This window comes from Agelaius phoeniceus, chromosome 24 (assembly GCF_051311805.1).
Source record: "Agelaius phoeniceus isolate bAgePho1 chromosome 24, bAgePho1.hap1, whole genome shotgun sequence".
Taxonomy (NCBI): domain Eukaryota; kingdom Metazoa; phylum Chordata; class Aves; order Passeriformes; family Icteridae; genus Agelaius; species Agelaius phoeniceus.
Window position 1 is genome coordinate 284,301 of NC_135288.1, and position 19,129 is coordinate 303,429.

General features: G+C 46.7%; 1 protein-coding gene across 1 annotated transcript; it reads left to right on the top strand.

The window, feature by feature from the left end:
• The first annotated feature begins 14,081 nt into the window (after positions 1-14,081).
• On the top strand, positions 14,082-15,837 carry HIPK4 (homeodomain interacting protein kinase 4). Its single transcript, XM_054647617.1, has 2 exons — positions 14,082-15,303; positions 15,701-15,837. Exons 1-2 carry the CDS (start codon positions 14,082-14,084, stop codon positions 15,835-15,837), a joined length of 1,359 nt encoding a protein of 452 aa, XP_054503592.1.
• The last annotated feature ends 3,292 nt before the right edge of the window (positions 15,838-19,129 follow it).

Sequence of the window (19,129 nt, forward strand, 5' to 3'; positions counted from 1 at the left end):
GAATCCGTTTTGCAGCACCTGGCCCAGGCCAACAGTGCAGTGCCAAGCTCCATATTAGCAGACTTTGCTGGATTTCTCAAAAGCTAAAACTGCCAGCAACTAGGACCCTGCAAATCCTTAGAGCCCCAAAGGCCACCTTTCATCTGACATGTAGACCCTGAGGAAATGACTTCTTTTTTAGCAAAGAAAATGGGCTCTGTTTGCAGCATCTCACTCTGGCCAACAGGGTGGCGCCTGGTTAGAAATGGGCAAACTTTGCTGGATTTCTCCAACACTAAAGCTGCCAGCAACTAGGACCCTGCAAATCCTCAGAGCCCCAAACGTCAACCCTCAAGTGATACCCAGACCCTGAGGAAAGGACATTTTTTTCCCCATGGAAAATGGAATCTGTTTCCAGCATCTCACCCTGACCAACAGCGTGGTGTCAGGTTAGAAATGGGTAAACTTTGCTGGATTTCTCCAAAACTAAAGCTTCCAGCAACTAGGACCCCTCAAGATTTTAGAACCCCAAACGCCACCTTCCAACTGATACCCAGACCCTGGATAAATGACTTCTTCTTCTCATGGAAAAATACCTCCATTTTGCAGCATCTGGACCAGACAAATAGTGCAGTGCAAAGCTCTTAATTGGCAAACCTTGTTGGATTTCTCCAAAATTAAAGCTGCCAGCAACTAGGACTCTGCAAGTCCTCAGAGCCCCAAAACTCACCCCTCAACTGATACCCAGTCCATGAGGAAAGGACTTCTTTTTCCCTTGGGAAATGGCCGCCGTTTGCAGCATCACGCCCTAATTGACAGGGCAGCGCCTGCTAAGAAATCTGCAAACTTTTTTGGATTTCTCCAAAACTAAAGCCGCCAAAAACTAGGACCCTGCAAATCCTTAGAGCCCCAAATGTCACCGTTCCTCTGATACCTAGACCCTGAGAAAAGGACTTCTTTTTCCCAAGGAAAATGGCCTCCATTTGCTGAATCTTGCCCTGATCAACAGGGCGGTGCCTGGTTAGAAATGGGCAAACTTTGCTGGATTTCTCCAAAACTAAAGCTGCCAGCAACGAGGACGCTGCACCTCCTTAAAGCTTCAAAGGCCACCTTTCATCTGATACCTAGACCCTGGGGAAAGGACATCTTTTTCCCATTGAAAATGGAATCTGTTTCCAAAAACTCACCCTTGCCGACAGGGTGGTACCAAGATGGAAATGGACAAACGTTGTTGGATTTCTCCAAAAGTAAACCTGTCAGCAACTAGCACCCTGCAAGGCTATAGAGCCATAAAAGTTACCAATCAACTGATACCCAGACCCTGAGTAAATGACTTCTTTTCCACATGGAAAATGGCCACCATTTGAGGCCATTCGCTCTGGCCAACAGGGCGGCGCCTGGTTAGAAATGGGCAAACTTTGCTGGATTTCTCCAAAACTGAAGCTTCCAGCAAGTATGACCCTGCAAGACTAAAGAGCCCCAAACGTCACCCCTCAACTGATACCCAGACACTGGGGAAGCAATGTCATTTCCACAAGGAAAATGGCCTCTCTTTGCGGCCACTCGCTCTGAGCAACAGGGCAGAGCTAGGTTAATAATTGGCAAACTTTGCTGGATTTCCCCAAAACTAAAGCTGCCAGCAACGAGGACCATGCAAGGCCTTAGAGCCCAATATGTCACCTTTCATCTGATACCTAGAAAAAGGGCTTCTTTTTCCCATAGAAAATGAAATCTGTTTGCAGCAACTCACCCTGACTGACAGGGTGGCACCTGGTTAGAAATCTGAAAACTTTGCTGGATTTCTCCAAAACTAAAGCTGCCAGCGACTAGGACCCTTCAAGGTTTTAGAGCACCAAACGTCGCCATTACATTGATACCCAGATCCTGAGGAAACAACTTCTTTTCCATACGGAAAATGGCCTTCATTTGAAGCCACTCGCTCTGACCGACAGGGCAACGCCAGGTTGGAAACTGGCAAACTGTTTTGGATTTCTCCAAAACTAAAGCTGCCAGCAACTAGGACGGTGCACCTCCTTAGAGCTCCAAAGGCCACCTTTGACGTGATACCTAGGCCCTGGGGAAAGGACTTCTTTATCCCATAGAAAATGGAGTCCGTGTGCAACAACTCACACTTGCTGACAGGACGGTGCCAAGGTGGAGATGGACAAACCTTGTTGGATTTCTCCAAAAGTAACCTGTCAGCAACTAGGACCCTGCAAGGCCATAGAGTCACAAACGTCGCCTTTAAACTGATACCCAGCCCCGGAGGAAATGACTTCTCTTTTAGCACAGAAAATGGCCTCCGTTTGCAGCATCTCGCCCTGACCGACAGGGTGGCACCTGGTTAGAAATGGGCAAACTTTGCTGGATTTCTCCAAAACTAAAGCTGCCAGCAAATACAACCCTGCTAGTCCTTAATGACCCAAAAGTCACCTTTCAAGTGATTCCCAGATCCTAGGGAAAGGACTTATTTTTCCCATGGAAAATGGAATCTGTTTGCAGCAACTCACCTTGACCGATAGGGCCGTGCCAGTTTAGAAATGGGCAAACCTGGTTGGATTTCTCTAAAATTAAAGCTGCCAGCAACTAGGACCCTGCAATGCTAAAGAGCCCCAAAAGTCCATCCTCAACTGATACCCAGTCCCTGAGAAAGGACTTCTATTTCCCTTGGGAAATGGCCTCTGTTTGCAGCATCTTGCCGTGACGAAAAGGGAGGTGCCTGGTTACAGATCTTCAAACTTTGCTGGATTTCTCCAAAACTAAAGCTGCCAGCAACTAGGACCCTGCAAATCCTTAGAGCCCTAAGTGTCACCTTTTAACTGATACCCAGACCCTGAATAAATGACTTCTTTTTCCCACAGAAAAATGGCCTCCGTTTTGCAGCATCTGGCCCATGTAAACAGTGCAGTGCCGAGCTCCAAACCGGCAAACTTTCTCAGATTTCTCTATAACTTAAGCTGCCAGGAAAGAGGACGCTGCAAATCCTTAGAGCCCTAAACGTCACCTTTCATCTGATACCTAGACCCTCAGGAAAGGACTTGTTTTTCCTATGGAAAATGGACAACATTTGCAGCATCTTGCCCTGACCGACACAGTGGTGCCAAGGTGGAAATGGACAAACTTTGTTGCATTTCTCAAAAACTTAAGCTGCAAGCAACTAGGACCCTCCAAGTCCTTAGAGCCCCAAACGTCACCTCTCAACTGATACCCAGACCGTGAGGAAAGGACTTCTTTTCCACAGGGAAAATGGCTTCTATTTCAGGCCTCTCGTCCTGGCCAAAAGGACAATGCCTGGTTAGAAATCTGCAAACTCTACTGTATTTCTCCAAAACTAAAACTGCCAGCAACTAGGACCCTGCAAGGCCTTAGAGCCCCAAATGTCACCTTTCAACCCATTCTCAGACCCTGGGGAAAGGACTACTTTTTCCCATTGAAAATGGCCTCTGTTTGCGGCATCTCGCTCTGGCCAACAGGGCGGCGCCTGGTTAGAAATGAGCAAATTTTGGTGGATTTCTCCAAAACTAAAGCTGCCAGCAAGTACGACCCTGCAAGGCTATCAAGCCCCAAAAGTCACCTTTGAACTGATACCTTGACCCTGGGTGCTGGAATCCATAAAGTTAGAGGGTTTTGAGAAAATGGTAAAAAAGCAGGCCCCAAAAAGCCAGCAAGGACAGAGAAATGCCAAGATAGCAGAAAGAGTTTTAGGCTGCAGCTTAGACATGAGAAATAGAACAATAAGCCTATGTGGTTTGTCCTTTTTGGTTGCAACAAATTTACTTAATGTATATTTTAGAAGGCTAACATGAATGAGCCATTGTGTTAAAAAATAGGCTGCTATTGTTTTAACTGAAGCTACGTGTGCTCCATGTAATTGGGTAGAAGTAATGTCAATATGCTTTTGCTCTATGTGTGATTGGCTGAAACTTGGAAAGATTTTGCTTTATGCTGTGTTGTAACATTACGTTTCTTTGGCATTGTGTTTAAATCAGTGAGCTGTTCACATCGAGTGTCTCCATTGTTAAGTGTTGAGACTGATGTTGAAATAAAACGGCTCAAGACACTGATTTTCAAATGTTCCGTCCTGTTCGAGTCTGTAAATCGTTGCCAGTGGCACCTGGGGAATGGACTTCTTTTTCCCATGGGACATGGCCTTCATTTGCAGCTACTTGCTCTGACCAACGGAACGGCACCAGTTAAGAAATGGGCAAACTTTGCTGGATTTCCCCAAAACTAAAGCAGCCAGCAACTAGGACCCTGCAAGTCCTTAGAGCCCCAAAGGCCACATTTCATCTGGAACCCAGACACTGGGGAAATTACTACTTTTTCCCATGACATATGGACTCCATGTTTTTCCAGTTGCCCTGGCCGACAGTGCGGTGCCTAGCGAGAAATTAGCAAACATGGCTGGATTTCTCCAAAACTAAAGCTGCCAGCAACTAGGACCCTGCCAGTCCTTAGAGCCCCAAAGGTCACCTTTTATCTTATCCCCAGACACTGGGGAAATGACTTCTTTTTCCTATGTTAAATGGCCTCTTTTTTGCAGTCACTTCACCATGGGCACTGGACGGCGCTTAGCTCAAAATTTGCAAACTTTGCTGATTTTCTCAAAAACTAAAGCTGCCAGCAAGTAGAACCCTGTAAGTCCTTAGAGCCCCAAAAGCCACCTCTGATGTGAGACCCAGACAGTGGGAAATGCCTTCTTTTGCCTATCACATATGGCCTCCATTTTTTTCCAGTTGCCCAGGCAGACAGTGCAATTCCAAACTTGAAATTGGCAAATTTTACTGTATTTCTCCAAAACTAAAGCTGCCAGCAACTAGGACCCTGCAAGTCCTTAGAGACCCTAAGACCACCTTTCATCTGGTACCCAGAGCTTGGGGTAATTACTTCTTTTTCCGAAGGGAAATACCCTTCTTTTGCAGCCACCGGCCATTAGTGCAGGTCCAAGTGAGAAATTGGCAAACTTTGCTGGATTTCTCCAAAACTAAAACTGCCAGCAACTAAGACTGTGCAAGTCCTTAGGGCCCCAAAGGCCACCTTTTAACTGATACCCAGACTATGGGGAAAGGACTTTTTTTTCCCATGGGAAATGGCCTCCTTTTTGCAGCCTCTTGCTCTAACCGACAGAGTGGCGCCAGGTTAGCAATGAACCAACTTTCCTGGATTTCTCCAAAACTAAACCTGCCAGCAATTAGGACCCTGCAAGTCCTTAGAGCCTCAAAAGCCACCTCTGAGGTGAGACCCAGACACTGGGGAAATGACTTCTTTTGGCCATGACAAATGGACTCCATTTTTTTCCAGTTGCCCCGTCAGACACTGCGATGCCAAGCTTGAAATATGCAAACTTTGCTGGATTTCTTCAAAACTAAAACTGCCAGCATCAAGCACCCTGCAAGTTCTTAGAGCCCCAAACTCCACCTTTAGTCTGAAATACAAACACAGATGAAATGACGTCTTTTTCCCATGGAAATGGCCTCCATTTGTGGCCACTTGGCCGGGCAGACAGTGCGATTCCAAGCTAGAAATTTGCAAACTTTGCTAGATTTCTTCAAAACTAAAGCTGCCAGTACATAGGACCCTGCAAGTCCTTTGAGCCCCAAATGCCACTTGTAATCTGGTATTCTGACCTTGGGGAAATTACTTCTTTTTCCCAAGGGAAATACCCTTCATTTGCGGCCACTTGCCCTGGGCAACAGTGCAGTTTCAAGTGAGAAATTTGCAAACTTTGCTGTATTTCTCCAAAACTAAAGCTGCCAGCAACTAGACCGTGCAAGTCCTTTGAGCCCCAAATGCCACCTTTAATGTGGCACACAAACCCTGGGGAAATGACTCCTTTTTCCCATGGAATATGGCCACTGTTTGCAGCCACTTAGCCTGGTAGGCAGTACGGTGCCAAGCTAGAAATCTGAAAACTTTGCTGGATTTCTCCAAAACTAAAGCAGCCAGCAACTAGGACCCTGCAAGTCCTTAGAGCCCCAAAACCCACCTCTGAGCTGATCCCCAGACCCTTCAGAAATGACTTCTTTTTCCCAGGGAAAATCGCCTCCCTTTGTGGCCAGTCGCCCTGGCAGACAGTGCGGTGCCTAGCAAAAAATTTGCAAACATGGCTGGATTTCTCCAAAACTAAAGCTGCCAGCAACTAGGAGCATGCAACTCCTTAGACCCACAAATGCCGTGTCTGTGGTGATACCCAGATCCTTTTTTTTCCCATGGATAATGGTGTCTGTTTGCAGCCACCCAACCTGGCAGACTATTTGGTGCCAAGCTAGGAATTTGCAAAGTTTACTGGATTTCTCCAAAACTAATTCTGCCAGCAACTATGACCTTTGTTTTTTTCCAATTGCACTGGCAGACAGTGGGCTGCAAAGCCCTCTCCCAAGCTCTCTTTGTATTTCCATCTTCAGAAATGATGCAAGAAATCTGTACTTGGCTGTAATGAATAGAAGTACTGGATGAGACAGAGTAATGTATACCATGGAAACACTGAGAGTATTTGGAAATTTGACATCTCTTCATTTCAAAGCCTTCAGTCTCATCTACTGGAAAGTGCCTCAGTCTTTGCATCATTCTGGGAACATGTGATAACCAGTTCTATGCCTTGTTCTCTCTCTTTTCAATGCCCTTCTTTCTGGTTCTAGTTTGTATTCACTTCAAAGGAGAAACCTCTTTTCCTTATAAAAGAGATAAGTCAATTATTTTATACTTGTTCTTTGCAAGAGAAGTACTTGTCCAAATCTCCATGATCTAAATAAATGACCTCTCCTTAGTGCTGATCAAGCCTCTAGGAAAGACAAAACAACAAAAAGTGCTCAATTTTGTGCCCTCCTGCCGTTGTAGGGTAAGAGGCCAGAGGCAAGAATCCAACACAGCTTTTCTTTAACCTTTCCTTTAAAACAACACTGTCTGATCCCACACCAAAGGTACAGAGGGTGAAATACTGCCTGGAAGTGACAGGGTGTAACAAACAGTAGATGTCCTACTACTCTTTTTCCAGAAGAGCTCCAGGGAGTGCTTTACAAGTATGTACCAGTGTATATCTATGTGTACATGTGTACCAAGGTGTGTGAGTCTGCACATGCAATACCTGTGTGTGCCGGGTGCACACACACAAGTACCAAGGTATACACGTGATGTGTGCATTACTATATACATAAGTGTTAAATTACCCCCTCTTAGGTATGACTAAGTTGGTGTACAGCCCTGTGTTTGTGAATGTGCACAGGCCCTACAAGTGTGAGCATAGCCCTGTGTAAGATATGTGTGTTGATGACATTACACATATTAGTGTGCACAGATTTATATGCTCATGTTAATATACACAAGTTCTACATATGAGCAAGTCTCGTGTTTGTGAGCGTATGTGCATTAGTAGAGAGTGTACATAAGTGAGTGTCTTTGTGGCAATTGTGTGCTGGCGTGTGCAAGTAGAGTGTGCACAGCTCTGTGTGTGTGTGTGTGCAAGTGTATGCTGCTGATTGGTACCACTGTACACCAAGGTTCTATACCAGTAAACAAGTGTGTCTACTAGCTCTGCAAATACCCCTACGTGCAGACATGGGCTAAGCACGCCCATAAACACGGCTCTGGATGCACAGCTCTGTGCCTCTGACTGCTGTCCCACCTGAGAAAACAAACATGTGTGTTTGTGTGTGTCTACATATATGTATCACTACTGAGCTCTACTGATCACAGTAGCCCCAACTCCCTGTGTACACTATGTTAGAATATGTTGAGTTCAACTTAGTTTATGTTCTTACCTTGTGTCTTAATTTTGCTGTAGACTTGTTAAAACTTATGAGTAAACTCATTCTTGTATATTGATAGATTAGCATTATTCCCTTGTTGCTATACTTTGTGAAAGACAAGTGAAAGCCTCACAGGACTACTCTACATGGTTTAAATAACTGTTTAAGTGTCCTAGGATGAAATTATGATGCTTGTATCCCCATTCATGTGTTCTGTTAATGTTGGATATTATGTTCTGTACCTTTAAGACTGGCTCTGAAGAGGGAATGTTTTGTTTTGGTTTTCTTATCAGCCTGGCGGGACACAGAGACTGCAGCTTTGGCTTTTGCTGCTTTTGCTTTTCGCTTTGCTCTCTCTCGCTCTTGCTTGCTTCGCTTCTGTTTGCTTTTGCTCATTAGCTAGTTTAGCTAAACTGTCCAAATTTCTTCCTGGACTGTTTCTCCTTTCCTTTTCTGACCATTTCGAACCTGCTCCAGACTGGGACCTGGGAAACACTGAGAGTTTCCACCTTGTGGCCTGCAGCAGCTGCCCCAGCGCCGGAGGGACTGAGAACAGAGTGACCACCCCCCAAGAGAGACTTCCTGAATTTTTCATCTCTTTTCAGAGTGGTGTCATCCAGTATTGTTCATTTTGTGTGCTGGGGGGTGCTGTGCCTATTAAATAAACAGGTTCATTCCACTTCTCTCTGAGGAATCCTTCCCGAAGCAGTTGGGGGGAGGGGCTGTGTGGGTTTGCTTACTGGAGGGGCCCTAATTTGGAAATTCTCCTCCAAATTTGCCCTAAACCAGGACATTAAGTAACATTTTTAATGGAGAATTTAAATTGTATTAGTCATTAATATAATTGTCCTATTAAAATTACAAGTATCTGTTAAGGGGAGGAACAGTGTAAAGTCTTAAAAGGATTCACTTAAAACTAAAGTATGGTGGGAACTGAGAGCAAGACCAAGTTGACCCCTCTACTCCCCATCGAGAAGACTATAACCCAGCTGCAGGCAGCAACCCCCATGGGAGGTGGGGGTAAAAGCCATACTGGACCTTTGTTCTCAAACTCCACCAATCATTTTATTTAAAACCCTTTTCCACTATCCTCACCCATATCAACAGATACTATTATAACTAATCCATAATCAAACTTGACTTAAGGAAAAAACAGGAGTAGTTCATGAAAAAAAAAATTAGTTAATTGCTCAAGCCAAATAACTTATAAAAAAGAAAAGGGGGTTTTGTTTATGGATTATCCATTATCTATGATGGATAATAAGAAGAATGGCTCTCACAATTAAGGGATGAATATTGTGTGAATATTAAGAAAAGCTTTAGTGATGTTATGTTATTGTAGTTTAAATGTCTTCTCCCCATAGTTCCCCATACCCCCCGCCCCATCCCCACCACCCCTGTATTGTTGCCATCAGACAGCCAGGGTTGACTAGGACCAGTAGAAAGAAGGTGTGCACATGTGCCCCTTGCATGGGGCAGTTGGGAATGGAAAAGCTTGTTGTGAGGCAGGCACGGCATGACAACCCCTGACCCTCCAATCAAGTTACAAGAAAGCATGTTCCACTGATAAATGGCAAAGAAGAGCCAACTGACAGACTTTGGGAGGGGCCAGGGTTGGCTGATGCAACCTCCCCGCCCCAGAGTATAAAAGACCATCCATCTTGAAGATGAGCCAGCCACATGGTAGGCAGCCATGAGGGCAGTTCCCAGTGCTGCAGTTTTTCTCTCTTTAGTCCTTTTGTTGTATTTTTTTAAGGTTTAATAAACTCTTTATAATTTTTAAAGTGAGTGGCTGTTTCTCACAATAATAACAATGGCAGTTTTAATAGCAAAAGTATACAAAAAGATAAAGTGTTTCACCCACAGAAAGGTGTTTACCACTGGGAACAAAAAAAGATGGTAGATGCTTCTATATATTGTGTCCACATGACTAATATGGCAAGCATTCCCACACAACACCCATGTGGTCATCAGGAACTAAAGCAAGATGGCAGGGAAGCTCCTGTGGCTAACATTTCCTGCTTAGCTAGCCTGAAATAATGAAAAACAGTGACAAAATAAACCCCCTGGAAGCCAGGTCATCCAAGTAGGGGTTGCATTGCCACTCTGCTGAGCTCAGTTTTGCATGGATGCCTCTGTCACTTATACAGCATTGTGAGGTCTCTCCTGCCAGTCCTTTTCTGCAGTAGTCTCCCTGCCAGTGCTGTCAGTTCAGCACTGCAGTCAATTAGTGTTTTCTGGGCTGTCCATTTCAGCACTATGGTCTGTGGCTGCACTCAGGAGGAAAAATGGGAGAGGGGACCAGTGAGATGGCAAAGGAACTGAGGCCATAGAGGTTGATGCTGACACCTTTGCAGAACGAGGGAAAAATGGCCAACTTCCAGTTAGGGTGCCCAGGTTTTCCTGCCAGAACTAGTGATGACGTATATGATATAGAATAACAACTTGGTCACATCCACAGAGTCTTAAAACTCTGCTCCCTCTCTGTAAGCAGAACAATATTACTTTGCTCGTGATGGGCATCCATTGTGCCAGTACTGCCTAAACTGCTCACTGGGTCTGGCCAGAGCTGGGTGGCATGGGTGAAGTTGCCAAAATCTGGGAGATCCAACCCTGCTATCTGGACTGGGGGGACCTGTTGGAGACTGAAATGTTATAGTTTATGACTTAAACATTTTCATGGATAACTTTTGCCTATTATAGAAAAATGCATTACAAAAGCTGCAAAGAAGACCGCCACACCCTGAATAGGCTGTCTGATTGGGGCACTGAACTGTTCACGGATGGAAATAAGATAAAGTAAACTCAGGTCTAGAAGAAAAGAATACATTCACACAGGGATCAAGCTTAACGCCTTCAGAGTGGAGACCAAAGCCCCAGGGCTATCAGCTGCCAGGTTCCCATAGGTCCTCACACCAAAGGGTGGGGGGGAAAAGGCTTTAGGTGTGTGATGAAAATGCCTCTGGTTTGAGGCAGTTATCACCCACCCTCTACTGTGCAGAGAACCCCAAGCTGCAGGGGCCCTTTGTCCCAGGCAAAGCTTATCCACAGCACAAGGGGTGCCATGGTCCATCAAAGGCACCCCCAAGGGGTCCCCAGAACCTGCACCAGAACACTGCAGATGATGCAACAAATTCACAATATTGCAAGGGACAGTGACCTCCTGCAAGGGAGGCACATGGGCATTCCCACCTGCCCAAAACGTATATTAATGCACTGGATTCCATACTTTTCATTGTGGTGTGGCACAGTGCGGTGATGGCGGACACTCACCAACAAGAAGACCAGATGAAGGGGAGCAACAAGACATTGTTGGGACCCCCCAAAAAGGTGATATGTTTCTACCTAACCCCTGTCACTCTCTCCCTGTCCCCCCACCCCTCACACATACTTTTCTTTCTTTCTTTCTTTCTTTCTTTCTTTCTTTCTTTCTTTCTTTCTTTCTTTCTTTCTTTCTTTCTTTCTTTCTTTCTTTCTTTCTTTCTTTCTTTCTTTCTTTCTTTCTTTCTTTCTTTCTTTCTTTCTTTCTTTCTTTCTTTCTTTCTTTCTTTCTTTCTTTCTTTCTTTCTTTCTTTCTTTCTTTCTTTCTTTCTTTCTTTCTTTCTTTCTTTCTTTCTTTCTTTCTTTCTTTCTTTCTTTCTTTCTTTCTTTCTTTCTTTCTTTCTTTCTTTCTTTCTTTCTTTCTTTCTTTCTTTCTTTCTTTTTCTTTCTTTCTCTAATAAAGCCTCTTATTTGGCCTTATCATAATGCAGAGCACTAGGGCTCAGGAGCTCACTCCCTGGGTAGGGACCGGGTGCCCGAAGCTAGCTTGCTCATGCCAAGGCCGCAGGGCTACCATCTAGCAAGCATGGTGATTATCAGCTCTATAGTGATTGCAAGCTCTCAGGATTTCAGCTCTGCTTGCTAGGTAGTGGTGCCCTGGGCTGGAGGCTGCAGCAGACGGAGAGAGAGGAGAAGGAGAAGGCGCAGGCTGTTCCACGAAGATGGCTTTATTTGGGGAGGTCTGTGAAGGGTCTCTGCTCTTCTTCTTTCTCCTCTAATGGGGTACAGTATGCTTCTTTTATAGGGTTGGAAAGGATCCAAGCTTGACCAATGGGTAAGGGGTTAACATGACATTGCCTTATAGGATTACAGAGATAGGTTAAGGGGTGGAGGACAGGAAAACAGGAATTTTCTTTTGCTGTTTCAGCATTCCTATTGTTCATATCCTCCATGGTGCTTTTCCTAAATCTATGGGGTTTACTACATTTCTCTTTCTCCCTTCCTTCCTTCCTTCCTTCCTTCCTTCCTTCCTTCCTTCCTTCCTTCCTTCCTTCCTTCCTTCCTTCCTTCCTTCCTTCCTTCCTTCCTTCCTTCCTTCCTCTCTCTCTCTCTCTCTCTTCCCTCCTTCCTTCTGCCACTTTCGCCACTTCTGCCACTTCCGCCACTTCCTTCCACCACTTCCTTCTACCACTTCCTTCTAACCACTTTCTTCCTTCTGCCACTTTCTTCCTTCTGCCACTTCGTTCCTTCCCTCTTCTACTATTAAATAAAATATATAGATTTTTTGGCACCAACATCTAACCCCATTTGGCTTTAATCACATTTTTTGGGTATATTTTGAACCTTCAAATTCTTTCTGCTTTATACACAGAGACTTCGTTTTCTTTACTCTTATGGGTTTAAATGGGATCATAACAGGACCCCAAAATAATGAGACATGGGGAAAAACCTGGGAGCTTAATCACTGCCACAGCAGGAAGGAAGAAGTCATAGTCTCCAGGCACAATCCAGTTCAAACTGAAAACCAGGGGAATAATGGGAGATGAGTGAGTGCAGCCATTGACCCAGTGGTTCATTGTCTCCACTGGTGGGTTGCACTGTCTCAGTGCAACAACCAGAGGATCCAGTCAGGGAAAGGATACCAAAACCCACCAGCATGCAGGTGTTGAAGCTGCCAGTATTGAATTTGCACCACTGGGGATGGATGGAACAATGAAGGAGACCACCAGGAAGGATACAACTCTGGGATGCTGATTGAGAATCAAATTGCAAAAATTTGATATAGTTTTGGTTGGGAGTGGTTTGGAAGGTGAGGGGAAGATGAGGATGGGCAGTATGAAGAAAGCAGCAGTGGTAAAACTGAAGGCAAAAGGAGAAACCAAACAGGTGGAGAACTTCCAGCCCCATGTCAACAGGGCTGCAGAGGGCAAAGTCCAGTGTTGGCAGTAGGTGCCCAGCATGGGTTTCTCCTCTGGGAGAGTCCCCACCAGAACCCACATCACCCATTACAAGGGGAAGAAGAGGCTGTTGCCGAATGTTGAGCTCTTCCCCAGGGGTCCCCAATTCAACCAGCAGCCAGTGATGATGGAAGTCACCCCATGTTTCAGTCTGGGGAAACTCAGGGGTGAGGGAACCCTTAAATTTCAGCTGCATAATCTGGCACTGAGCTCCCAACTCTTTGGTGAGCAATGAACCCCCCACCAAGCATGGGAATCTTTGGCAATCCCTTAAAATGTTGATGGAGTAGTGGAGCATCACTGGCCCAAACCATCTTTAACTCATTTACTCCCCTAAATCCATCTTTTTTGGTAGGTGATCAAAGATTTTGTGTATACTTTCAAGCAGGGGAGGTGTTTAATAGCTCCCTGCGCTTGGCTTGGCTGAAATAAATGTTAACGCCCAAAAAGTAATGAGAATGTCTGTACAGTCTGGACATGGAGTTGGGGAGTCAGAGACAGGTTTTCTTGGGGCTGGCAATAAGGGAGGGGAGTTAGGCTGTGTTTTAGGGAAACAGAAGTGGATTTCAAGGGGCTAGGGCTGGGTTTGGGGGGCCTAGGGTGGGTTATGTTGGGCTGGAGATTTGGGGTTTGGGAATGTATCATGGGGTGCTCAGATGGATTTGGGAGACTAGGGGAGGTTTGGGGGCCTTGGATGGGTTTCGGGGAATTTGGGATAGATCTTGGGGGGCTTGAATGGGTTTTGGGGAACAAGGGACTGTATTTAGAGGACTTGAAATTGGTTTTGGGTGACTGTGTATGGGTCATGGAGGACTTGGATGGATTTTGGTGGACCAGGGAAAGGGGTTAGGGGGTTGAAAATTAGTTTTCAGGGGGCTGGGATCCTTTCTGGGGGAACCAGGAATGTGTTATTGGGTTTGCAGATGAATCTGGAGACAACAGGGCTGGATTCAGGGGGGCAGTGTTGGTTTGAGGGGGTTCCTCCACCCAGGTTGCTTCTGTTGTGACATCATGTGTTGTCATGGTGATGTTGGAACCTACAGTGTTGTGAGGCTGGGTTGGGACAGTTAGGTGTCTCCAGTCTCCACTGGATGCTGAGCTGGAGGATCCTGAGCCCCTGGTGAAGAGCCAACCCACCATGGTGACACCAGTGGTAGGTGCCGAGTGCTATGACATAATGGCCATGGTGGGGAAGGGGACTTTTGGACAGGTGATCCAGGGGCAGTGCAGGAGCACTGGGGAGATGGTGGCCATCAAGATCCTGAAGAACTGTGATCACGATGGCCAAATAGTGAAGAATGAACTGAAGCTGCTGCAGGCTTTGCGGGAGGGGGACACAAAGGACTCTCACATCATTCATTTCCTCGAGTCCTTCAGTGACACGGTCTGGACCTACCTGGTCTTTGAGCTGCTGCAGCAAAACCTCTTTGACTTCCAAAAGCAAAACAACTTCTCACCACTGCCAGTCCGACACATCCGAACCATCACAGCACAGGTGCTGGTGGCACTGGTCAAGCTGAAGGAGCTCTCCATCATCCATGCTGACCTTAAGCCAGAGAACATCATGCTAGTGGACCATGCACGCTATCCATTCCGCATCAAGCTTGTTGACTTTGGTTCGGCTATCCTCCTCCCTGAGGTCTGCCATGTCCAGGAGCCCTACATCCAAACCCGCTTCTACCGGGCACCAGAGATCTTGCTGGGGTTGCCCTTCTGCGAAAAGGTGGACATCTGGTCTTTGGGCTGTGTGATGGCTGAGCTTCACTTGGGTTGGCCACTCTACCCTGGCAATGATGAATATGACCAGGTATGCTACATCTGCTCTACCTTGGGGCTACCCCGGGGTGAGCTGCTCTGTGCTGCCCAAAAGACACAGTCCTTCTTCCAACGTGTGCCATGTTCCACTGGCACCTGGCAGCTCAAACCACCAGGGAAGGTGATGGCAGAGCCGATGGAGAGGAGGGAGCATATCTTTTCCTCACTGGATCAGTTGGCAGTGGTGAATGTCTGCCTGAGGCCTGATCCTGATCAGGAGGAGCTAGCCAAGCACTGTGATCTGTACAGGATGGTGGAGCTGGTCAAGAGGATGCTCACTTGGGACTCGCATGAGCGAATCACACCCAGTGCTGCCCTTCATCATCCCTTCATCTCCATGAAGGAGGTGAAGCCCAGCTTTGAGGCCACCCAGTACTACCAGCTCAGTCAGGAAGACCTGAGGGCATCCTGTAAGGATTCCAGCATAGTCAAGATCTTCCCAGGCACAGAGAAAGGTGCCTTCATCCCTGCCAGCCAGGGAGGCATCCAGAAAGCCACTGCTCAGATGGATGGGCTCAGCCTGGCTGAGCCAGCTGGGGACACTGGTGACAAATGTCAGCAGGACATCTGTCAAGCCCCCAGTCTCGTCCACTGTGGAAGCCAATGCTGTCAGCATCACTGGTGTCCCCAGATGGAGCTCACCAAGGGTCATTTGGGTGTGCCACAGTCTCCCAGCAAAATGAAATGGTACAGCCACTGGTATGGCAGCCCAGGCGGTGGCATCATGGAACAGAACCTGCCTGGAAGATGCTACAGCTCATCCTGTGCCAAGGTACAGGGAGGGGGCTCCTGGGCATGGGGACTCTGGGACAAAGGGTGCTTGGGGTCCCTTACATACTTGGGTTTCCTGGTGCCACAGGTCCCCAGGTGCCTGAGGTTCCCACAAAAAAGGAGGTAACACTCACCCTGTCCCCATGCTTTCTGCCCTGTTCCCCACCACAGAGAGCTCTGGTGATGTGGCGCAACCCCAAGCCTCCAGGGATTTGGAGAATGGGCTCCAGAGGCTGGGCTGGGATGCCCCTGCAGTACTCAGCATGCTCTTCCTACCACAGAGCCAGTGGCACTCCCAGCACCACTGAGATTCCACAGCAACCCTTGCATACATTCCAGCAGTCCAGAGCTTGCAAGAGACCTTCTTCTTCCTCACCCTCAAGCACCCCAACCACCAAAACCCAGCGCCTTGCTGGTGGAGACCACAGTCAGGGCTGCAGCAGAACATACTGTGCCAGGTGCTACCGGCTATGTTTCTCACATTGATTCCCCAATAAATAGTTTTGCCCAAAACTGAGAATTTCAACTGATTATTTGCCGGGGGAGTTTGATACTGCCAAGACTTGAGGGGTATCCCAGCTTCTCACCCAGGGCTGGCAGAGCACTTGGCAAAGGCCTGTCACTTTTCACCATTGCAGCATGGGCAACCCCCATCCCCAGGCTCAACAACAACATGAACTCCAGAAAACTTGTGTTTTCTGCTTTTTCTCCTGTAGCAGGGCATCTCACATCTCACAAAATTTATCTGTAGCTTGTTAAGTGGTCCAATAGTTCAAACAGGGCAAGTTGTCTTGTATGAATTATTTTGGTGCCATAGGGTTAACATTAGTCTGGCATCTCCCAACTGCCAATAAACACCTTACTGTTGAAGTGAAATTTAGCAAGATAAGCTGCATTTCTGACTGACAGACACTTCACAAACTATAAAAGTTACTTTCACAAAGCAAAAATCTGCACATTTTTCTGGAAATGTGTGTAGTTTGTCTCCATATCAGGGATGCCTGCTTTCCAATTACTCCCCTGGAGGCTGAGTAAAAGAACTCTGTGTACATTATCATCATCTCGGTAGCAAGTTACATTTGACTCCTAATCAGTACTATTTCTTTTACTAGCTTTAATAATGGTACCTTAATATTGTGCACTGTTCTATATAATCTACTAGTAGATCCTTTAATTTTATACTGAGTAGTAAGTAATTCTGATTAATATCTTTCATGTTATCGCCTTCTGTTTAATAAATAACTCATTTATAAATAGACCTAATGCATTATCCTTAGAACTTGTGGGCCATAGTAATTTCTTAAATTTAAACTGGCAAGGCTTGTCTAAGGCTTCTACTCACCCTGTGACATTCCCCAAACTGGAGTGGGAAGCCAGATTCAGCACAGCCAGACCCAGTGGTTCCTCAGTAGAATATTCCTTAGCCTTGAATGGAGCCCACAGAGGGTTTCCCAGCACTTGGCACTGCCTGCTTACAAACTGCCTGTGGCTGCTCTTGGGTGCTGCTGGTGGCATGGTATGGGCAGCAACAGCTCCACTCACCCTGAGCTTCACCACCAGCACTGAGCTTGCTGGCTGCACAAAGTCCCAAGACCAGTCGGATATCCCTGCAAGGAGATTTTTGGGGAAGGACAAAACAACCCAAAAACTGCCCCAAAGCCCCTGTCAGCAGCAGCTGGTGGTGACTCACCCAGAAGCGCTGACCCCAACCAAAATCCAGAGTGGAGGCGACACAGGCATTCAGGACACTCTCCAACAATCTCCCCACACAGCACCCTCAAATACAGCAAGGGGCAAACCTCCCCCCACCACCCGTGGGACCCCTCCACAACACATGAGGCCCCCTAAAAGAGGCCAAGACCCCCAAGAACTCCCCCAGTAGGACAGAGGCTCCCCCAGCAGTCCTGGGATCTCCAAATGGGGTCTGGAATCCTCCCAAGCTGGGTTCTGAGTACCCATCCACACTTTTATCCCAGCTCCTCAGCTCCCAATCATGCCGTTGTACTTGTGCTGGTGGGGGTCAATTTTGCGGGTTCATCTCACTGCAAACTCCCCTACGCTGTCACACATGTAGGGGTTGTCCTGCTCCAGAATGGTATCCATCATCATCTTCATCTCCATCCTATGCCTGCTGGAGGTGGGGATTCCCACCTGTCCCTCTCTGTTCCCCTGCGAGGTGTCACTTTGCCCTTGTTCTTGCAGCAGTGATAGTCATCGTCCAGCTTGTCCCCTTCAGGATCATGGGGGAAATTGGGTGGAGAAGGCTTCTTGAGAGGGTGGGGGCTAGGGATAGATGGGATAGATGGATGGACAAATACCTCCCTCTCTCCACTGGGGGGATGGATGGATGGATGGATGGATGGATGGATGGATGGATGGATGGATGGATGGATGGATGGATGGATGGATGGATGGATGGGTGGATGGATGGATGTCACAGTGAGGGAAACTTAGGCGCTCAATATGAGTGTTTAGCAAGCTTCCTTTATTGAAGAGAGCATCAGACTTTTATGCACAACAAGTAATAAGCTCATACATATTCTGCAAGCTAAGCAATCTATTGGCTATACTACAATATCAGCTCTTCCTCATACCTTAGGGGTTACATCTTTCTTTTCTCATGTCTCTCTCACTACTTGTTATTGTACCACAGCTATGCTCAAGGACACAGTGTTTTGCAGGTGCAGGGACCCAGATTAGCTGCATCCTCCCGATTCTTGGTCCAGAACATGGCCCCTGTCACGAAGCCATTCCTCCATGGATGGATGGATGGATGGATGGATGGACGGACGGATGGGTAGACGGACAGCAGGATTGGCCAGCCATGAGCCATATGGATAAACAGACAGCAGAGATGGCCAGGCCAGGGGGAGAGATGGCAGGGATTGTCTGGACAGATGGACAGCAGGGATAGCCAGGATGAGGGATGGATGCACAGCTGGACGACTGGCTGGGGTGATGTCATGCACCGGTCTACTTGGAGGGTTTAGGGGAAGGTTCTTTGATTTACTTTGGGCAGTGTGTGGGAGAAACAACAAAGTACTCAGGAAGTTCAAGAACAAACTATTTTTTGCAAACTTTAGAACATTAGGTAGAATAAGGTCTTTAGCAAGTTTTAAAATGTAGCTGTTTCAGTTATTACCTATAGTAATGGGCAGAAAATCATACAATGAAAAGCCAGTGTCCATAAAGAAGACAGAGGAGTCCTGCAACTTTATTTGAATAAAGGGAGAGAGTCCACTGGGGCACACGCCCACTGGGTTTTCTCTCTTGAAGTTCTGGAGGGTGCAGCCTCCTTTTATCCTAAACTCCCAGACACATGTTGCCCTCTTCCTTTCCCCATTGGCTGAGGTACCAGGAACATACAGCCTTCCCTAATCACCTACCACATATTCCCCCCTTAAACATAAAATTTTGGCCCAAGTTCAGAAACTCAGACTTTTGCAGACCCATTTGCCATTTCAGGAGTCAGTCTGGGTTCTGCAACAAACCTGTGGCTTCAAGTTAGTAGAGACATTAAGACTCATTTCAAAGACATTAATATCCATACCCACGCCCATGGAATTGTTTGTAAAGACATTAGCATTCAACTTTCCTATC

Coding starts and splice junctions, on each gene's coding strand:
- HIPK4 (XM_054647617.1), top strand. CDS start 14,082: ATGGTGACACCAGTGGTAGGTGCCGAGTGCTATGACATAATGGCCATG. Junction 15,304..15,700: donor TGAGCCAGCTGGGGACACTG/GTGACAAATGTC, acceptor TCCCCACCACAG/AGAGCTCTGGTGATGTGGCG.